The 16,969-nt window shown below is 47.8% G+C and overlaps 2 protein-coding genes across 3 annotated transcripts; one reads left to right on the top strand and one right to left on the bottom strand.

Annotated features, from left to right (window-relative positions):
* Positions 1 to 7: 7 nt before the first annotated feature.
* Positions 8 to 2,997, bottom strand: dram1 (DNA-damage regulated autophagy modulator 1). The gene is made up of 7 exons (XM_040174129.2): positions 2,556 to 2,997; positions 2,196 to 2,263; positions 1,857 to 1,999; positions 1,585 to 1,762; positions 1,433 to 1,491; positions 1,227 to 1,319; positions 8 to 1,121 (listed from the first exon to the last, which is right to left on the bottom strand). Exons 1-7 carry the CDS (start codon positions 2,684 to 2,686, stop codon positions 1,083 to 1,085), a joined length of 711 nt encoding a protein of 236 aa, XP_040030063.2. The 5' UTR covers positions 2,687 to 2,997; the 3' UTR covers positions 8 to 1,082.
* A 1,422-nt stretch (positions 2,998 to 4,419) lies between these two features.
* Positions 4,420 to 16,632, top strand: gnptab (N-acetylglucosamine-1-phosphate transferase subunits alpha and beta). Of its 2 annotated transcripts, XM_040174120.2 has the most exons (22): positions 4,420 to 4,726; positions 5,278 to 5,363; positions 5,636 to 5,755; positions 6,134 to 6,184; positions 6,764 to 6,963; positions 7,300 to 7,364; positions 7,507 to 7,641; positions 10,484 to 10,645; positions 10,718 to 10,897; positions 11,135 to 11,305; positions 11,390 to 11,513; positions 11,594 to 11,809; positions 11,913 to 12,913; positions 12,988 to 13,187; positions 13,272 to 13,491; positions 13,583 to 13,696; positions 13,791 to 13,876; positions 13,978 to 14,076; positions 14,183 to 14,350; positions 14,915 to 15,005; positions 15,172 to 15,210; positions 15,311 to 16,632. In XM_040174120.2, the coding sequence occupies exons 1-22, from the start codon at positions 4,565 to 4,567 to the stop codon at positions 15,338 to 15,340; spliced, it is 3,720 nt and encodes a 1,239-aa protein (XP_040030054.2). In that variant the 5' UTR covers positions 4,420 to 4,564; the 3' UTR covers positions 15,341 to 16,632. The 2 variants fall into 2 exon arrangements, with proteins under 2 accessions (XP_040030054.2, XP_040030053.2); XM_040174119.2 differs by having other exon boundaries at positions 15,172 to 16,632.
* The last annotated feature ends 337 nt before the right edge of the window (positions 16,633 to 16,969 follow it).

The raw sequence follows: 16,969 nt of genomic DNA on the forward strand, positions 1-16,969 counted from the left end.
AACTCAGTTTGTTTCAGATTTAAAAAGTGAATCTTTATTTTCCATGTGCGGTACATTGTACATACATAGTGGACGAGTTAATAACCCGGGTCATGTGACCACCATCGCGGCACAGCGTTTCCCTTTCAGGGACTTTGTTAGTCCCGTATTTGCCAAACAAAGAGACAAAGAGATGTTGCAAAAATACTGGCCAGTAAAAATATCAGCTGTTACTGAAATGTGGTGGTGGTCTTTTATTTGGCCAACAACGTGACGCAAACATCTTTCACACCCGCGAGCGTCACACGCTGAAATGTTCCAGGTCTATTTCCTTCAAATTTGCCTCAAGTTACTTAGAATCAATCTGTCGGACGGTCTATTGTCAAACGTTAAAAAAATATATAGATCTCTAGCTCTTCTAATGAGCTTCAATTCAAGTTAGATGAATTACAGTGATTTCTCCAGCCCTTCTTCACTGAGCAAACTAATGCAGTAAATCCTGAGCTGCCAAATGTATCCGCCCCAGAGCTGCACGGTGGAACCGCAAAGCAGCACCTGCTGAAACTACCGAAGCACATGAGCAGCACACTCGAAACCGTGAGCCGGAGCGTCGATAGAAAGTCGATAAATGAGTGTGCATTAAAATGAGACTTTGGTGAGGTAAGAACCGGCAGCATTAGAGCAGTGATCCCATTTGAAGTCCTGTTTCCGACAGGGTTCTGGTTCGTCCCTGCACGCTCACTGACCTGTTTGACAGGTTTGCTCTGCAGACCACGCGTGCGTTCGCCGCCCTGATGAACTTCCCTTATTGCTCGTCACGCGTCTGACGGGCCGCGTCACGCGGGTTTGCCGAGTGGAGAGCAAAGTGCAACGTGGTGTTTGAACAAAGGTACAGGTAAAAAGTACTCTTGTAATAAATGATTAGACATTGTATAAAAATGTATAAAGATACAGATAAAGATACGTCGTCCAGTTGATTAAAACTCTGTCAGGTAATGCAAAAGCGCAACGTGGTATAAAATGCAAAAGTACAAAATGCAGAAAAGCTTCACAAAGTACATTTTGCAACACTTTTTTTGACTTGAAGACACATATTTCGCCGGCTACTGCTCCAAATCTGCTTTCACTCGTAACGTAAACAGCTGCAGGAAAACAGAAGGGTGGAGAGAATTGAGAAGTGAGTACATACATTTTTTTTTAAAAAGAGCCTGAAAGGGGGGGTTTCCGCCCAACGGCGTGACGCTCACCTTGAAGTCGTCGATGTACGTGAGGAAGAAGCAGATGAAGCTGAAGGCGACGATCCACTCGCACACGGCGCTGGCTACATGGAAGGGATAGTCCTGAAAGAGGGACACACACACACACACACACACACACAAACACACACACATTCTGATGAACAAAAGACACCCGATTATTCATCCCGCCTGTTGGCTGGTTGTCTCGGCCTCACCTCGTCCCCCACGTCTCTGTGCAGGGTGGTCTGTGTCACGAAGAACGCACAGATGACCGCTGAATTCATCCATGAAGGAAAGAACACCTTGCTTTGTCTCCCGCTCCGTTTGAGACGGACCAGACTCGGGGGGGGGGGGGTTGAAAGGATACTGGGGAAAAGGGCCACGGCGGCGAGGGCGGCGATGCCCGATCGCGCCTGGCACACGGCCGGCGAGGAGCCGAACGGACGGGCCCGGTAGGACAGGAGGGACTGCAGCGCGATGTAGCAGACGCCCGGGACGAAGAACAGCAGCGCTCCGGCGTCGTGGACCTCCGTCACGGTCGTTTCCTGCAGACCCACCGACCCAAATAAAAGTGGAACAAGCGCTGGATCAAAACGTCTTGGGGGGGAATGTGGAACATCTCGTTCGCGAGCGACGTACCTGGAAGGTGGCGACGATGCACATGCCCAGGCAGGAGGACATCCCCAGCACCAGGGCGGTCTTATTGAGGCCAGGGTTCACGACCTCGGTGTCCCCGCCCAGCTTCTCCACGAACTTGTAGCGGGCGTAGATGGTGAGGGTTCCTGTGCGCAGGTGCCAGCGTGAACCTTTTGGGATCCTCCATCACCAACAAATAACTTCTACTTTCACTTTTTATTTATTAAAAAAGGGGAAGCAACGTCTTTGGAGAGCTTTGTCCCTCCGGCGGGAGGAGGAGGGGGGGGGGAGGCCAGAGTTGCCTCAGCTTTGCGATGTGATTCTGGGTGGGAGTGCACGTACCTGCGCACGCGGAAACGAACGTCATCAGGCCGAAGATGCAGCTCTCCGGGGGGTTCGCGCCCGTGTCACTGGGGAGACAGAAGTGCGTTTCAAACCCTCGTTTGGAGCGCGTCGGTCGCCTCTTTGTTGAAACGAGGGAGAAGCGAGAGGAAGAGGAGCAGATGTGTCGCGTTCACGCGCAGCTGGAGTTCGCGGAGGAAAACGAAACTAAGCGCTGCTGGCTCTTAGAAATCCCAAAAAATAAAAAATAAAAACACCCACACGCGCTTTCGTACTTGAAATGAAGCTGAACGTACAACAAATAGCGCCTCGCGTATATTCAGGAAAAAAAACAAATGCACGAATAAGAAGAAAACGTACCTTATGTATGGAAAGATTACATCCACGTCATGTCTGAAGAGCGCGATGAGGTAGGAAACGATAAAGGTGCTGGAGGACCAGACGACCAGGAACACGGGCAGGAAGCACAGACCCTGCTGGAACCAAAACATGTCCGGACCTCCGCGGGACGCTCGCGCACGGAGTGGCGGAAGGAGAGCTCGTGTGACACGCTGGTGCCCGGGGTCAGTTGCGGAGTCACATGGGGGAGTGAGCGAGGAGGAGGAGGAGGAGAGGGAGCAGGAACCTCTTCCTCAGAGAGACGCATCACTATGGGCCGACCCCCCCCCCACCACCAGCACACCAAAGCACCGTCACATATAAATATATATAATTATACGCTGTTATATTCGACACTTTCTCTCTGTTAGTCTTTGGATCGCAGGTGAGAGAATGTTTGCGTCGTTCTGTGCGTCAGTGATCACAACCTTTGGGGAAGTATCCTCAAGTTCCGTTTTTCAACTTTCAGAATGATTAAGCCTCGTGCAGAATTGTTAAAAATGACAGTTTTGTATTTATTTATTTGTTTTGAGTTAGCTGTGAAGCTGCTGCAGTTTGGGGGTTCTTCCTCTTTATCTGTAACAGCCTGTTACATGTTAATAAAGTAGATATTCAACCAAACTGATGAAATATGTTAGTTATTACACAAGGAATTGGAGCAGGCGTAGGCAGGAGTTCTTTAAAGCTGTGATTAAGTACAGTACTTTAGTAACTTTATACTAACAACAATGAAAGTATAGTACTTTTATGGTCGTTTTATATTTAGAATCTGATTTCTTAAAGCCGTCAGTCCTACTTGGATTTGTACATGGCAGGGGAGGAAAGTTAACACAGTTTGAGGTACTAATGTCATACTGCAACTGCATTTTTATCTAAAAAAAGATATACAGCGCTCGTACACCTATCTATATATATCTGTACACCGTGTGGCCTCCACCACTGCTCTCTGCTGGAGAAGGGGGTTGTTGCCAGACTAAGAATATGTGGCCTCTGGCTGGGATCCCAAGGACGGGTTTGTGTGGGGACACCGGGGTCCTCTTGGCTGAGAAACAAAGCAGGCCAAGTTGTCATGGATGTCGATCCCTTAGCCAAACAATCTGTTCCAGGCTGCTACTCTCTGTTTTTACTCTCCAATTCAGAGACAAGGGTTTGAAATAATACTTGCAAAATGCATGTTTACTGGCCGAGCAGGGAGAGCGTTGCACAGCTTGTTGAGTGAGTCCTCATTTCAACAGATATCTGCTCTCTTTGCACAGCTGTATTGGGCTGCTAGATGTGAATAATAAACAGGGGGTCCCTACCAACCCCCCATCACTGATAGCTTGGGATACATTCATGTGTCACGGTTCATTTGTGCTAATTTAAGTCATTCAGAGGAACATACATCGTAGAGACGTAATATTAATTCTAACAATTGTATTTGCTTGTCTACATTTCTTATGGGGTAATTAGCAAAAACTGGGCTTCTTTTGGATTTGATAGTTCAGGGCCCCGAGGAAGTTTCAAAAATAGGACACAGCCAGATGTGTTGAGGGTGAACTTGAACATCTGGTGGCTCTTTTTAGCAGCTTTTTAGCTCAGTTTTGATTTTCACTCCCCAAACATTTAATGCTTGGATGCAAACTCCTCTTATCTAATTACTTATTTTCAATGAAACAGCGTTTAAAAACCCACTACCTGTCAGGAAAAGCAAATGGCACACACACACGCACACACAATTTTACCAACTAAAATCCAGCTCGCAGGCACACAGGCTATGCTAACACCAAGCTAGCCGGGGAACACGGCTAACGCTCCCTCTCCCCGCCAGAGGGCGACAGCGGGCTCCAAGCGAATAGAAGAAGAAGAAGAAGCAGCAGCGGGACCACCACCGAGGAAGAGTGAAATGCTCGGGTTGTCATGTGCTCTGCCGACAGACGGACTGGTGGTCAGCTGACGGATCCGTGTCGCCGATGTTTACTTTCTCGTTAACCTGCCTTTTCTCTGAATGAATGCGGCGGAATGCTTCGTCGAGGAGAACCATGGTAGTCGTCAACTCGGTGCTCAAGCTGCTGCAGAGGCAGACGTACACTTGCCTGTCCCATCGCTATGGGCTTTACCTCTGCTTCGGGGGGATGGTCCTCATGATAGTTTCCGCTTTTCAGTTCGGAGAGGTGAGTTTCTTGCTGCAGACGGTCATGTTGCGGTTTGGCGACGGCCGCGTCTCGGCTCTGTTGCAGCGAGGCGGCGTCCCGGCCAGATTACGCTCGAATAATGAGCGTTTTTCTTTAAAGTTGTCCAGCTCGTTCGTAAACCTGCGCCCAATATCGGTAAATCGGGCGTGTGGTGGATCCCAAAGGTTTTCGTTCTAGTTCGGCATTGAAATGAATCATGTAATCTCACGCATTTAAAGGGAAATCTCCAATTGTCTTCCAAGAAGTGTCACCCGTCCACCACGTTGACACTTTTGTTGAGAAATATTAGTAAATATCCCGCATATTAAGCGTGTTTTAGTTTAGATTTTACTATCCGTTGTAATTAAACACTTGTTAAACTGAAGAGCAGCTACTAAAGCACTGCCATATATCCAGATAGTCATGTTGTGCAGCGTGTTCTTGTGCAAACAGGTGACAGAAACCGGTTGTGTTTGAGCTGGTTTGGTGTGGCCTTAATGTGATATTCTGGATGAACAACTTGTACCCTTGTGTGCTTCCTTCCCATACAGGTGGTGGTGGAGTGGAGTAGGGACCAGTATCATGTACTGTTTGACTCCTACAGAGACAATGTGGGTGGAAAATCATTCCAAAGCAGGTAGAGTGAAAGACTGCATTCACGCTTCCAACTGGGTGGGGGGGTCGGGGGTCCTTGAACTCATCACAAGAAGAAGAATACATGAAATAAACTAGTGTCACTACTGAAATCTCTGCAGATACAGTAGCACAGTGTCCTTCCCACCGGAACAACCTGAAAGAACAAGGGCCCGACGTGCAGCTATGCGCGAACGGCGACTAATCCAGACGCGCTGGGGAGGGAAATCGGCTCATGGCGTTACGGTTTAATGGGTGGAGTGTCTCTATTCGCAGGCTGTGTCTGCCCATGCCCATCGACGTGGTGTACACCTGGGTGAACGGCACGGACGTCGCTCTGCTGAAGGAGCTGAAGACGGTCAAAGAGCAACTGGAGGAGGAACAGAGAGCCCTGAGGTAGCTACGACTCCACAGCCTATGCAGATGTAGTGTAGCAGTGGCGCGTAACAAATGTAGGTTGTAACCCATAAAAGATATATTTTATGTGTTTGCACTCTATGCTCGGCTGCAGGGCTTCATTTCTGCATGAAGCCCTGCAGCCGAGCATAGAGTGCAAATACACTTGAATGCGGTCAGAAGATGAGCTGTAGCATTATCAGTTTCACTCTGATTGGCTTGTTCAGACATTGCCCCGGAGGAGAAAGCGGGGAGTCTTGAGGTCAAAGGTTAGAACAACTCTTGAGGTGAAAGTCCCAGGTTTCGTTAACGACGGTATAGGTCGCTTCGGTGTTCGGGGATGAAAATAACACGAATGCGCTGTTGTGTTGCACACAGGGAACGTCTGGGGAAGAACACAAGTGAGACAACCGAAGTGCCAAAAGAGAGGTGAGCCTGAAGAGGTGTTCATGGGGTTTGAACATGTGCAACAAAGCTGTGACACGCTACCTCTTATCTTCATTTCAAACCCCTGGGTGCAAAATGACTGTTGATGGTGCAATGTGACAGCGGTGGGAGTTTAATCTTAAACAGGAAGTGGGGGTTTGTTAAACCACAAGCCGACTTAAGTGTAAACTGGTGGGATATCAGTGTTTCAAAAGAGTGCCGGCATTGTGAATAACTGATTGTCATTGTTGTATGTAGCAATAAAGTGAAAGCAATTGGATATTAATCTGAAATGCATTCATCTCTTTGGCAAAACGGAAAAAAATCGCTGTGGATGTGAATCTTAAAGCTGGAGCTCAAGGAAGATTCAAAATAGGGATTTCATTCGAATCTCTCGTCTTCTCGCTGCTCTGTTTCAAAGAGGCCGTGTACTTCTACCCAAGAGGAAGCCGTGTGCTGACCCTGTGAATCTGACTCATTTCCCTCACATGAATGTCTTGGTGTGTTTCGACGTGTGTAAACCACAAAGTCAGAGTGGGTGGTCGTCCGGTTGAAGCCGCTATTTCCTTGTCCTGCTTTCAGTGTTAAGCTCGAGTGTCTGCTGTCCCACTGCATCATGGCGCCCATGCTGGCCCTGGACCCGCCCCCGCCCGCCAACCTCACGCTCAAAGAGCTGCTGCTCTCGCCCGCCTTCTCCGCGGCCAAAGAGCTGCTGCTGATGAACAAAGCCTTCCACACGTCCACCACCGTCTCTGTGGTCGTCTTCCACTCGCAGGCTGAGGGTAAAAACACCCAAAAAACGATTCAGAAACCGAATACTTGACGCCTCCTGATTGATTCACCTTGAGGTGTAAATACGAAAACAAGCGGGCGTATTATCACTTAGATGTGAGCGAGTAAAAGGTGGTATTTAAAGTGTGATAAATGAGTAACTAGGACGTGAGAATGCTGCAGCTGTGCTATTGCCAGTAACAGCAGCTGGATGACCGATTAATACAATGAGAGTATTGCATTGCGAATGTAGCTCTCACGCTAATGACACTTTATGCATTTGTCGAATATTAAACCAATCAGAAAATTGAGTTTTGCTCACAATGAGTTCCTTTTTTTTTTTGCAGCTGATAAAGCCTTTACAGATGTGTCCAAAGAAGACCAGAAGTTCTCTGTGTCCAGATGTTATCTGGTGAGTTTAAAACGGTTAAATGAACTTGTCCCCTGAGCCTCTCGGTACGAGTAAACAACACAGACCTCCATCATATTTGGGGTCACAGAATGACGGACTGATGGTGTTGGGGTATAATCAAATGTACCCGTGTGTCCTGCAGACCACGGACAAAGAGGCTCCGGGTCTGATCCGCATGCAGTCTCTGGCCTACCTGAGCGGCTTCCCGGCATCTTTTAAGGAAACGGAGCAGCTGAGAGTCAAACTGCCCTCCGTCATAACAAATAGCCTCAAGCAGGTAGGACATGTTCTATTGTTAAACACTATTCGCACTCACTGGGTTATTCATGAATAGAAGGGAAGTCTAAGTCCTTCGTGGATCTACCTGTGTTTAAATATCTTTCAACAAATGTTTAGAACATCTCAACTTATTACTTGGTTAATAAAACACTACCTGTTTCCTGGTGATGGTGCAATGACAAGGGGATTGGTTAATCATTGTTTTATTCTTACGTATTCAGTCTACCGCACGGAAGAGATCAAATGTATATTGTTTTTTTTTAATCTATACTATTATTTTGGTCTCTGTGGATTTCCCCCAAAATTCCACCTGAAAATTGAATTTTCTTTCAGTATTGTTTCTTGGGTTTCTAGTTTAAAATCTATACATTTGACACCCTTGAGGTAGTAGATTCTGTTTTATTTTAAAACTTAAACACACCCGAGCTCTGCCACCAGATGTCACTCGTACAGCGTCCTGTCACGGAGCTGCAGTGGCTCGCTCACCTCAGGCGTTCAGTGCACAGATTAAGATCTTTTAATACATAACGGCAGCATCGTAATCCTAGAAAGGGCTCAGCGCGGAGGAATGCCACTAACCAGCATGGGCAGGACGGGCACGAGTCAACGGTTTGTCCCTTCTACCAATAATCTCACGTGGCTGATAAGGATTAAAGGGGGGGTGGGGGGGGAGCGGGGTTTGGGTTAGGATTCTTTAAGCCACTGTCAAAGAGCTGTTTATTGTAAGCCGTCTCAGTAATATGTTGCAATGTCAGTCATTTGGAAAACAAAAATATACATTAAAAAATGTTTTTTTTAATTATATGCCAGAAAACAACCCCAAAGGTCAACTATCATGTATTGGACAAAAGAAGATCCCAATCAACCACAAGCTAATGAATGACACAGTGCAGTAACACAGTGTCCCGATTACAACCTTGAAGCACTCTAGGACACTACAGCACTTTATGGAACTGTCACATATTTACAACAGGTGAAGAAGAAGCTTCAGAGGAGTCGCTTTGTAAACGATGACATGGAGGTTAACGGCGTTCACCCTGGCGCATCGTCAACGAACCCAGTCGTCCCATCGTTCCCTGCATTTGTCCGCGGCGTTGCTGCTGTAACCATAGCTGGCGGTGATGGTGGGGGGGGGGGTTAGCATTGGAACAACTGTTTGGAGTGGCGGGGCGTCTGACAGCACGCCGAAAGGTCACATGGATTTTATTTATTTTCTTACGGAGCGTCCCTGCTCTCATGGACACGCCCACTCGTCTCACGCGTGTGCGTGTGCTGTTATAAGTCGAAGGGGAGTAGAGCTGTTGCATGTGCAGCCACACCAGGCCAGAATGGAAAGTGTGACTGTGTGTTCGTGAACCACCACGCGACACCCAGTTTGCGTTTCCTGGTGTTGCCGGGCCGATTCCGTGAAAGAGGGATGATGTGCATAGTGTGGAGCGAGCGGTTCGCCGGTGTGAGGAGGAGGGTATTTATAGCCCCCACTGTTTGTGTACAGACTGCTGATGTGTTTGCATTAGGGGGCTTTTGTGTGTTCGCGAGTGAACACGGCGTCTATCTCCACTACGGAGTTGGATTCAAAGGTTCTGATTTGGCACAGAGGATGTGGCACACAATGTGGCGCATGTGATGATTGGAGAACGAGTTAATAGACAAATGGGGAAAAATAACTATTAAAAAGATGCAGCGGTTAAACCAAATCGAAAAAAAATCTCCCTGAATTATTTAAATGCTCAGGTGTTCATGTAGGTGGGCTGTGTATTTTCCCAGATTCTAAAAAAGTCACACTGAAATGGCAAATATACTGCCTGAACTGAGCAATTATCCAGAGAACAACAATTACATGTTCCAACCGGGTTGAGCAGTCTTTCAAAAATCCTTTCAGTTTTAACCCAACTCGGGATGTGTCCGACGTCACCACGACTGGAGAGCGCTATAATAAAGTTGGCAATGCGATCCGGGGCCTGTCTGTCGTATCACGGCTGCTCCGTGCTGAGTTTATAAGACGCGGCTAATCCTCCTCACCTAAAACCGGGAGCGGAACAAGAGTCGAGTTCAGGCGAGATGTTTGCGTTCACAAGTTTGATGATGGAGTGAGACGCGGCTGCGGCTTAGAGTTTTAAGAGAGGTGAGGCCGATTGTTTGAAATGAGCAAGGCCAGGGCCATCTCACACACACACACACACACACACACACACCCGTGCACCGAGTCCTCCGCGGTCAGACAGCTACATGGAGAAGATGACATCACAGAATTTTCTGAACTCTCACCTCCTTTAAACACACGCGTTCCGAGTGCAGCAGCCAGTAGATGCCTCCACCCGAGCATCACAACCGTTTTGCTTTAAGCTCCATAGCTGCAGGGTCAGAGGTCAGCGCTTTTGCTAGACTTCCATAAATCTTCTTGTTCACATGAAACACAGATGGGGGGTAAACTGAGGGTCAACAACGTTGCCGAGCATGTGACTTTAAAACAGGCCAAGAACCAACTACGAGCAGTCTGGTTCCTAGTCGAAGTCCAAAGTAGTACTTTGACGTTTTTGAGAGAGAAACCTTTTTAGCTTACTGTAAAATGTAATCCAATAAGACTTTGACTCTGAAGCTATGCTAACGGCCCTTCAATGAGCTCAATGCTGACGTGCTCCTGATGGGAAAGGCCAAAACGCAGGTCCTATTTACCACGTTCACTAGCGTAGCTCAGGATGCTAACATTTGCTAATCAGCATGAACACAAAGTGCAGCTGAGGATGATGAGAACGTCTTGCGGCTATCTCGTCATGAACAAAAGTATTTTTCTTAAGCCAGTCTCTTGTTTGAACACCTTACTGCTTCTCTTCCTTCAGTTTGAGTTGTACTCTGAGGCCGGCGTCGCGCTGCTCCATCTGAAAACCCCGCAGGACTTCACCGATCTGACCCAGCAGGCGAAAAAGAACCTGACCCTGGACGGAAAAGAGTTAACGATCAGCCCCGGCTACTTGTTCTGGGACCTCACCGCCATCTCACAGGTGCGACTGAACCCGTTCGTTGTGACCAATAATGTCCCCTGAAGACGGAGGCTACATGTTTTTCCTCTCCAGTCTAAACAGGACGAAGACGTGTCCGCCAGCCGATTCGAGGACAACGAGGAGCTCCGCTATTCGCTGCGCTCCGTGGAGAGACACGCCCCCTGGGTGCGACACATCTTCATCGTCACTAACGGGCAGATTCCCTCTTGGCTCAACCTGGACAATCCCAGAGTTACAGTTGTCCCCCATCAGGTAACACGCAGACCTCAGCCTCTCACGCTGATGTCTTGAACTCACCACAAAGTTTTGACTCACTGACCTTTCAGAGACAAAGTAGAAAATACCAAAACAATCACAGCTTGACCCGTCTGGCCAAGAATATATGGCTTAATTACGCAAGTTATGTTTGTAATGAGGAGTTTTAACTGGTTTGTAAATATCCCGTTTAGCTAAATATTATGACTGTAACTGTTTTCCTTTTGACTTTAGGATATCTTCCTGAACAGCAGCCACCTTCCAACTTTCAGCTCCCCTTCCATAGAGACCCACATCCACCGTATCCCAGGGCTCTCTCAGAAATTCATTTATCTCAACGATGATGTGATGTTTGGAAAAGACGTCTGGCCGGACGACTTCTACAGCCACTCCAAAGGACAAAAGGTGTCAAAAATGCCTGACAATTTAAACCGTGATTATTTTTCAATTTAAAAAAATCTGACTTTTGCTTTCCTTACTCGCCTGCAGGTGTATCTCACCTGGCCTGTCCCCAACTGTGCTGAGGGCTGCCCAGGATCCTGGATCAAAGATGGCTACTGTGACAAAGCTTGCAACAACTCTGCCTGTGACTGGGACGGAGGAGACTGCCTCGGTAAAGGAGATGCAATCCTTATCATTTCTCCCGTGCAAATAGGCACATTTTTCTGATAGGATAAACCTTTTCTCTGACAGGAGCCGCGGGAAACGGTCGGTTTGGGGCCGGCGTCGGCGGTGCCGGGCCCGGTGGAGGTGGTGGACAGGTGTGGCAGTTTGCAGGTGGTTTAGGGGGTCTTGGGGCAACGTCGTACTGTAATCAAGGCTGCGCCAACTCCTGGCTGGCGGACAAGTTCTGTGACCAGGCCTGCAATGTCCTCTCCTGTGGGTTTGACGTGGGAGACTGTGGCCAAGGTGAGCTAAATTTAAAGTTGCTATATAACAATAATAAAAAGGTTGTTGTTGGTGTTCTCTGATCAAGGGTTTTGCCTTCATCGTGTAATCATTTCTGTTGTAGAGCACTTCACCGAGCTGCTTCGTGTGACGCTAATGAGGAACCAGAGCCTCTACACGCTCCCGGTCGGTGAAACTAGGCCATATTTCAGTTTTGAAAGACTGGCCCGCAGAATCTCCGAGGCCCACGTCAGCGACAACCCGGCGCTCCGCCACTCCTCCGTCGCCAACAAGTGGAAGACTATTCACCTGCTGCTCCACCCGGGTCACAACGCTACGCAGCTCCAGTACAATCTGACCTTCCAGAGAGACGACGCCACCGAGTTCGTAATGAGCTTCAGCGTGGCCGTCGACACCCGCGAGGTGCCTCAGGCTAACGTGTCCCAGGCTGCCAGCAAGGACAGCGACCAGGACCCGAAGCCGACCTCGACTCCGGAGCCAACGGTCCCGTTCGCGGACGTTCCCGAGGACCAACGCGGCCCCAGGATCCAGAAGAGCCAACCCGGTGAGCCTCTAGTTGTCGTAGAAGCGCCTTCGCTGAATGTGTCGCTTCTACCGGCTGCTGTGCAAAGCGAGCTGCAAAAGCTGGAGGAGAAGCTTCTGATCGGTGACATTACTGTGAAGGGTTATAACCTCACGAAGGCTGGACTTCTAAAGCCTTACAAGGCACTGGCTCAGAAGCAACAGGACATCGATTCGCCACCAGCCAGTGAGGGGGAAGAAAAGGCCAAGGGAAAACCCGACGAGGACCTGGAGGGAAAACCACCGGCTGAAGAGAAAGCAGAAAATATCATCCAGAAAAATCCAAACTCCAAAGAGGAAATACCCTGGAAAGACATTCCCCATACTGATAAGTATGAAGAAGACACTCCCAAACACTATGCGCTTAATACTGTGATAGAAAGGCCAATGACTTCCAAACTGCTGGGCAGTATTTCCAAATCCAAGAAGCCAGAAGACCCTGCAGAAGGAGCTCCTTTAGGGAGGAGACTGCTGCACTTCATCTCTGCAGACAGAGGCTTCCTGCCGTGGGAGAGGAGGAAATACTTCCAGAAACTGCTTGAGGTGAGTAGGACCCACTTTTCCACTTTTCTACCTACCGTAGACTTTATTTTGAATATCAATCTCTTTTGTTACAGGAAGAGGAGCGACTGCAGAGAGAAGTGTCGTTTGAGGTCGACAGCGGCGCCACACGACGAAGGCTGCAGGACACTTTTGCCGACTCCCTGCGCCACGTCAACAAGCTGCTCAACGGCCAGTTTGGATTCACGTCCCGCAAGGTCCCCGCACACATGCCTCACATGATCGACCGCCTCATCATGCAGGAGCTGCAGGACACGTGAGTGTGGTCCAGATTCTCCGGCAATCCCGACGAGGCGGCGTCGTCGTCGTCTCAAACCGCTCCTCGCTCTTTTCCTCCCAGATTCCCAGAGGCGTTTGACAAGACGTCGGGCCATCGCGTCCGTCACCCAGAGGACATGCAGTTCGCCTTCTCGTACTTCTACTTCCTGATGAGTGCTCAGCAGCGGCTCAACGTGTCCGAGGTGTTTGACGAGATCGACACGGACCACTCCGGCGTCCTTTCCGACCGCGAGATCCGCACTCTGGCCACACGGATCCACGAGCTGCCGCTCAGCCTCCAGGTCCGTCCTGGTTTTGACGAATCTTCTGAGACCCCTCAGCTAATAGAGTATAACATTTCTTCCAGTTTTGAAGTCTAATATTTCTTTCTAGGACTTGACAGGCCTGGAGCAGATGTTGATAAACTGCTCCAAGACTCTCCCGACTAACCTGACCCAGCTGCACCTGGTGAACCCAACGCAGGAGGCCTACTATGACCCAAGCATGGTGAGCCACACTTCAAGTAAATGGCTCGGAACAAAACGGAAAACCTTTTTAATTCAATCATTTGAATCCACTGCAAATGCTAATCAATCCACAGCCTCCTGTCACTAAAGGCCTCGTCCTGTACTGCAAGCCCATCACAGAACGCATCCAGAAAGCCTTCAAGGACCAGAATAAGTACAAGTGAGGGCCTTTTAAGTTCTGTTGTGCAGCCTGTGTTGGAATTCAGGTACTCTCACTGCTTTGCTTTATTGTTGCTAATGGCAACGCGTGCTTTGTCACAGGTTTGAGGTCATGGGGGAGGAGGAGATAGCTTTCAAGATGGTGCGGACCAACGTCTCCCATGTGGTTGGACAGTTGGATGACATTCGGAAGAATCCCAGGTGGTTTATTATTTTTTTTTAATACTTTTGACCTTCTTTTGATTGCATTCCATCGGTGATGCAACCAAACCATACTGAGGTTTGTCTTTTCATAAATCCCCAACAGGAAGTTCATCTGTCTGAATGATAACATCGACCACAGCCATAAGGACGCTTCCACTGTGAAAGCTGTGCTGAGAGACTTCTATGAGTCCATGTTCCCACTGCCTTCCCAGTTTGAACTGCCAAGAGAGTATCGCAACAGATTCCTGCATATGGAGGAGCTCCAGGAGTGGTAGGATGTGAACTTTAGAGATATTTTTGAATCCTTTGTCCATGTGGGCGTGTAATTTTATCAAGCTATTTCTTTTTCCACTATCCTCCTGAGATTAGAATTTGCATCTGTCATCACGTAGAACCCAGCGGTGTCAGGTTGGACCAATGGGAAGCCTCCGGGGGCTTAGGAGGGTTTTTGCCAGGGATCTTGCTCCTGTTCGCAGGGAGGCTTCAGCGGGAGAATGCCAGACTTGCAAAGAGGCTTTAAAATTAGACCGAGCTGCCTCAGATCAGTCACTAGCTGTGAGATACTTGCAAGATCATTACACAGCTCAGCCCCTCGTCTAGTCCTCTGTCCCCCCACTCCCCATCCCCCACCTCCGGCTCCTCTCTTTGATTTCGTAAGTAACTGCCAGATGGCGTTGGGTGATGTCACCGTGTCACCCTTTTGCCCCGCTGCCCTCTGCATATTGTACGTTTCCTTCTTGTTACAGAACAGCACGACTAGCCTCCCCATGCCAGATGTTGTTTCTGCACCTGCTGCTGTTTTGCCTAAAACTAACAATTTGTGGGTTTCTTGCAGGCGAGTATATCGGGACAAGCTGAAGTTCTGGACGCACTGCGTCCTCGTGACCCTCGTCATCTTCACCATCATGTCGTTCTTTGCTGAGCAGGTCGGTGTGTCCTACACACACGGTTTTATTTACACATCCAGTTAAAGAACCCCGGACACTCAAACTCCTCTGTTCCCGTGATTCACTTTTTTTTTTTTTTTTTGTCTTCCTGTAGTCTCATGCAGTTTCTAATTATGCCATTTCCTATTCTTCCCTCTGTCCGCAGCTGATTCTGTTAAAGCGAAAGTTGTTCCCAAGACGCAGAGTAAGCAAAGACGGCAACCCTGAGCGGGTGTGAAAAAACAAACAAAAACAAAAACAGAAAAGAAACCAGGATTTCCCTCCTCTTCTTTCTGCTCTTCCAGCTCTGTGCAGCCTCAGAAGGGAGGATTTAGCCCGGAGGGGAGCTGGGTGGAAACGGGAACCCGAAGCCCTGCGTACTTGTGTTGCATCAGCACGTACAGCGGATAGACACTCACGTGAGATGGGGATGAAGTATTTTTTTCTTTTTTATAAGACAATGGCTGGGGCTGGTCTGTGAAAGAACACCAACACACATTTGAAATTACACAAACACTCCAATCTGCACCACCCTCCTCGCTCCTGCCATGTTTTATATTGACAGCAGCTGCCAGGACTTGTTGTCGTTGTTTGTGCAGCGAATGAGTTTTACTATGAAATCCACAAACTGTTGTGTTTAAAGCTCAAATGATTACAAGACCGATATTCTGATCACAATCTGTTAATCGTTTGAAGCAGTTTTTAAGGAGCAATGCCAAACATTTGTTGTTACCTGCTTCTTACATCGGACTATTTTCTGTTTTTGTATTGCCGACAGTTGATTATCTTTGGGTTTTGGACAGCTGGTCAAACAAAACACTTTTGAAGAGATACGGTTTGTGTCCCGGGAAGGCGTGCAAAGCTTTTTGACAAAGGAGAGAAATGAAACGTGGGGGAAAACAGTGGATCGGTACACAGACGACAAATGTAGCCCTGGTTAGTGTTTGGCTTTTAACACTACGGCTTCATTTTAAGGAAATTATGTTAAAAGGTACAAACAATAACTCTTAAATGTTGGTTGTTGGTCTGTCTATGAATAACATGCAAACTTGAAGTGCCTTCGTTGTTCATTCCTGCTTGTCTGAACATTTTTTTTATTTTTCTGTCACCCTTTTTCAAGTGATTTACAATCAGAACAATGGGATTATAGGATTATGTGAGTCTTAATGTGGTTTGAATTGATAAGTGAACACGTAATGCTTTTATAGCCTCCTGTATTCGTGTCCCTGTGGGACTCAACAGGCTCGCTACTGTCTGAAATTCAGACTCCCTCAGCATGATCGGTAACGTATTTTGATTGTATTATTGTGACAGTGAGCCTGGTGACCGATGCTTCTGATTTGAATGCTGCAGAATGTAAACATCGCCTCCGACTGGGCTCGTCAACCGCCCCACCTTTATTGTATTATCCTGAATTGTCAATTGTTCTTTTAAGATGACGACAAAAAAGGAAAAAGTGACAAGTCGATGTCGTCAGCATTTTACCGCTGGCGTAACAGTCTTGATGTACTCTATGACGTTAGCAGGCGAGGCGATGATTTTACATTCCCGGACAATAGGAATCTCTCAGATTTGCATTGGTTCAATAACGCTCACTGACTAAAATAAAAAAGCGTGTCTTGTTTCAGTCGTCTTTGTGTTTGTCTTGCGTGAATGAAGTCTAGCAGACAGTCTCCGGGTTACAGCAAGTACAACTTAGGGTTACTTGACTGGAGTATTTCAATGTTGTGCCACTTTGCACTCCATTATATTGCAGCAGGCAATATTGTACTTTTTACTCCAACATTTCTTTTATTATTACAATTAAAATTTTGTGTGTCAAGGGTGTGAGGTGTTGCAACTGTACCAACAAAGATATGTTTTGTAAATTAGTTTCACGGAACCTTATTTGATACCCAATGATTAAAGAAATTCCTAAAAGGCCATGTTAGCAGCTCCGTGAGGGTTTACTTTAGCATAACGGT

This window comes from Gasterosteus aculeatus, chromosome 4, assembly GCF_964276395.1.
Source record: "Gasterosteus aculeatus chromosome 4, fGasAcu3.hap1.1, whole genome shotgun sequence".
NCBI lineage: Eukaryota > Metazoa > Chordata > Actinopteri > Perciformes > Gasterosteidae > Gasterosteus > Gasterosteus aculeatus.

What these genes read in the sequence shown, in the direction of transcription:
- gnptab (XM_040174119.2), top strand. Translation starts at nt 4,565, where the DNA reads ATGCGGCGGAATGCTTCGTCGAGGAGAACCATGGTAGTCGTCAACTCG. An exon ending in CCGCTTTTCAGTTCGGAGAG is followed by an intron (nt 4,727 to 5,277) that starts GTGAGTTTCTTG and finishes CTTCCCATACAG; the next exon opens with GTGGTGGTGGAGTGGAGTAG. An exon ending in CTGTGTCCAGATGTTATCTG is followed by an intron (nt 7,365 to 7,506) that starts GTGAGTTTAAAA and finishes TGTGTCCTGCAG; the next exon opens with ACCACGGACAAAGAGGCTCC.
- dram1 (XM_040174129.2), bottom strand. Translation starts at nt 2,686, where the DNA reads ATGTTTTGGTTCCAGCAGGGTCTGTGCTTCCTGCCCGTGTTCCTGGTC. An exon ending in GTTCGTTTCCGCGTGCGCAG is followed by an intron (nt 2,000 to 2,195) that starts GTACGTGCACTC and finishes ACCTGCGCACAG; the next exon opens with GAACCCTCACCATCTACGCC. An exon ending in GCATCGTCGCCACCTTCCAG is followed by an intron (nt 1,763 to 1,856) that starts GTACGTCGCTCG and finishes GTGGGTCTGCAG; the next exon opens with GAAACGACCGTGACGGAGGT.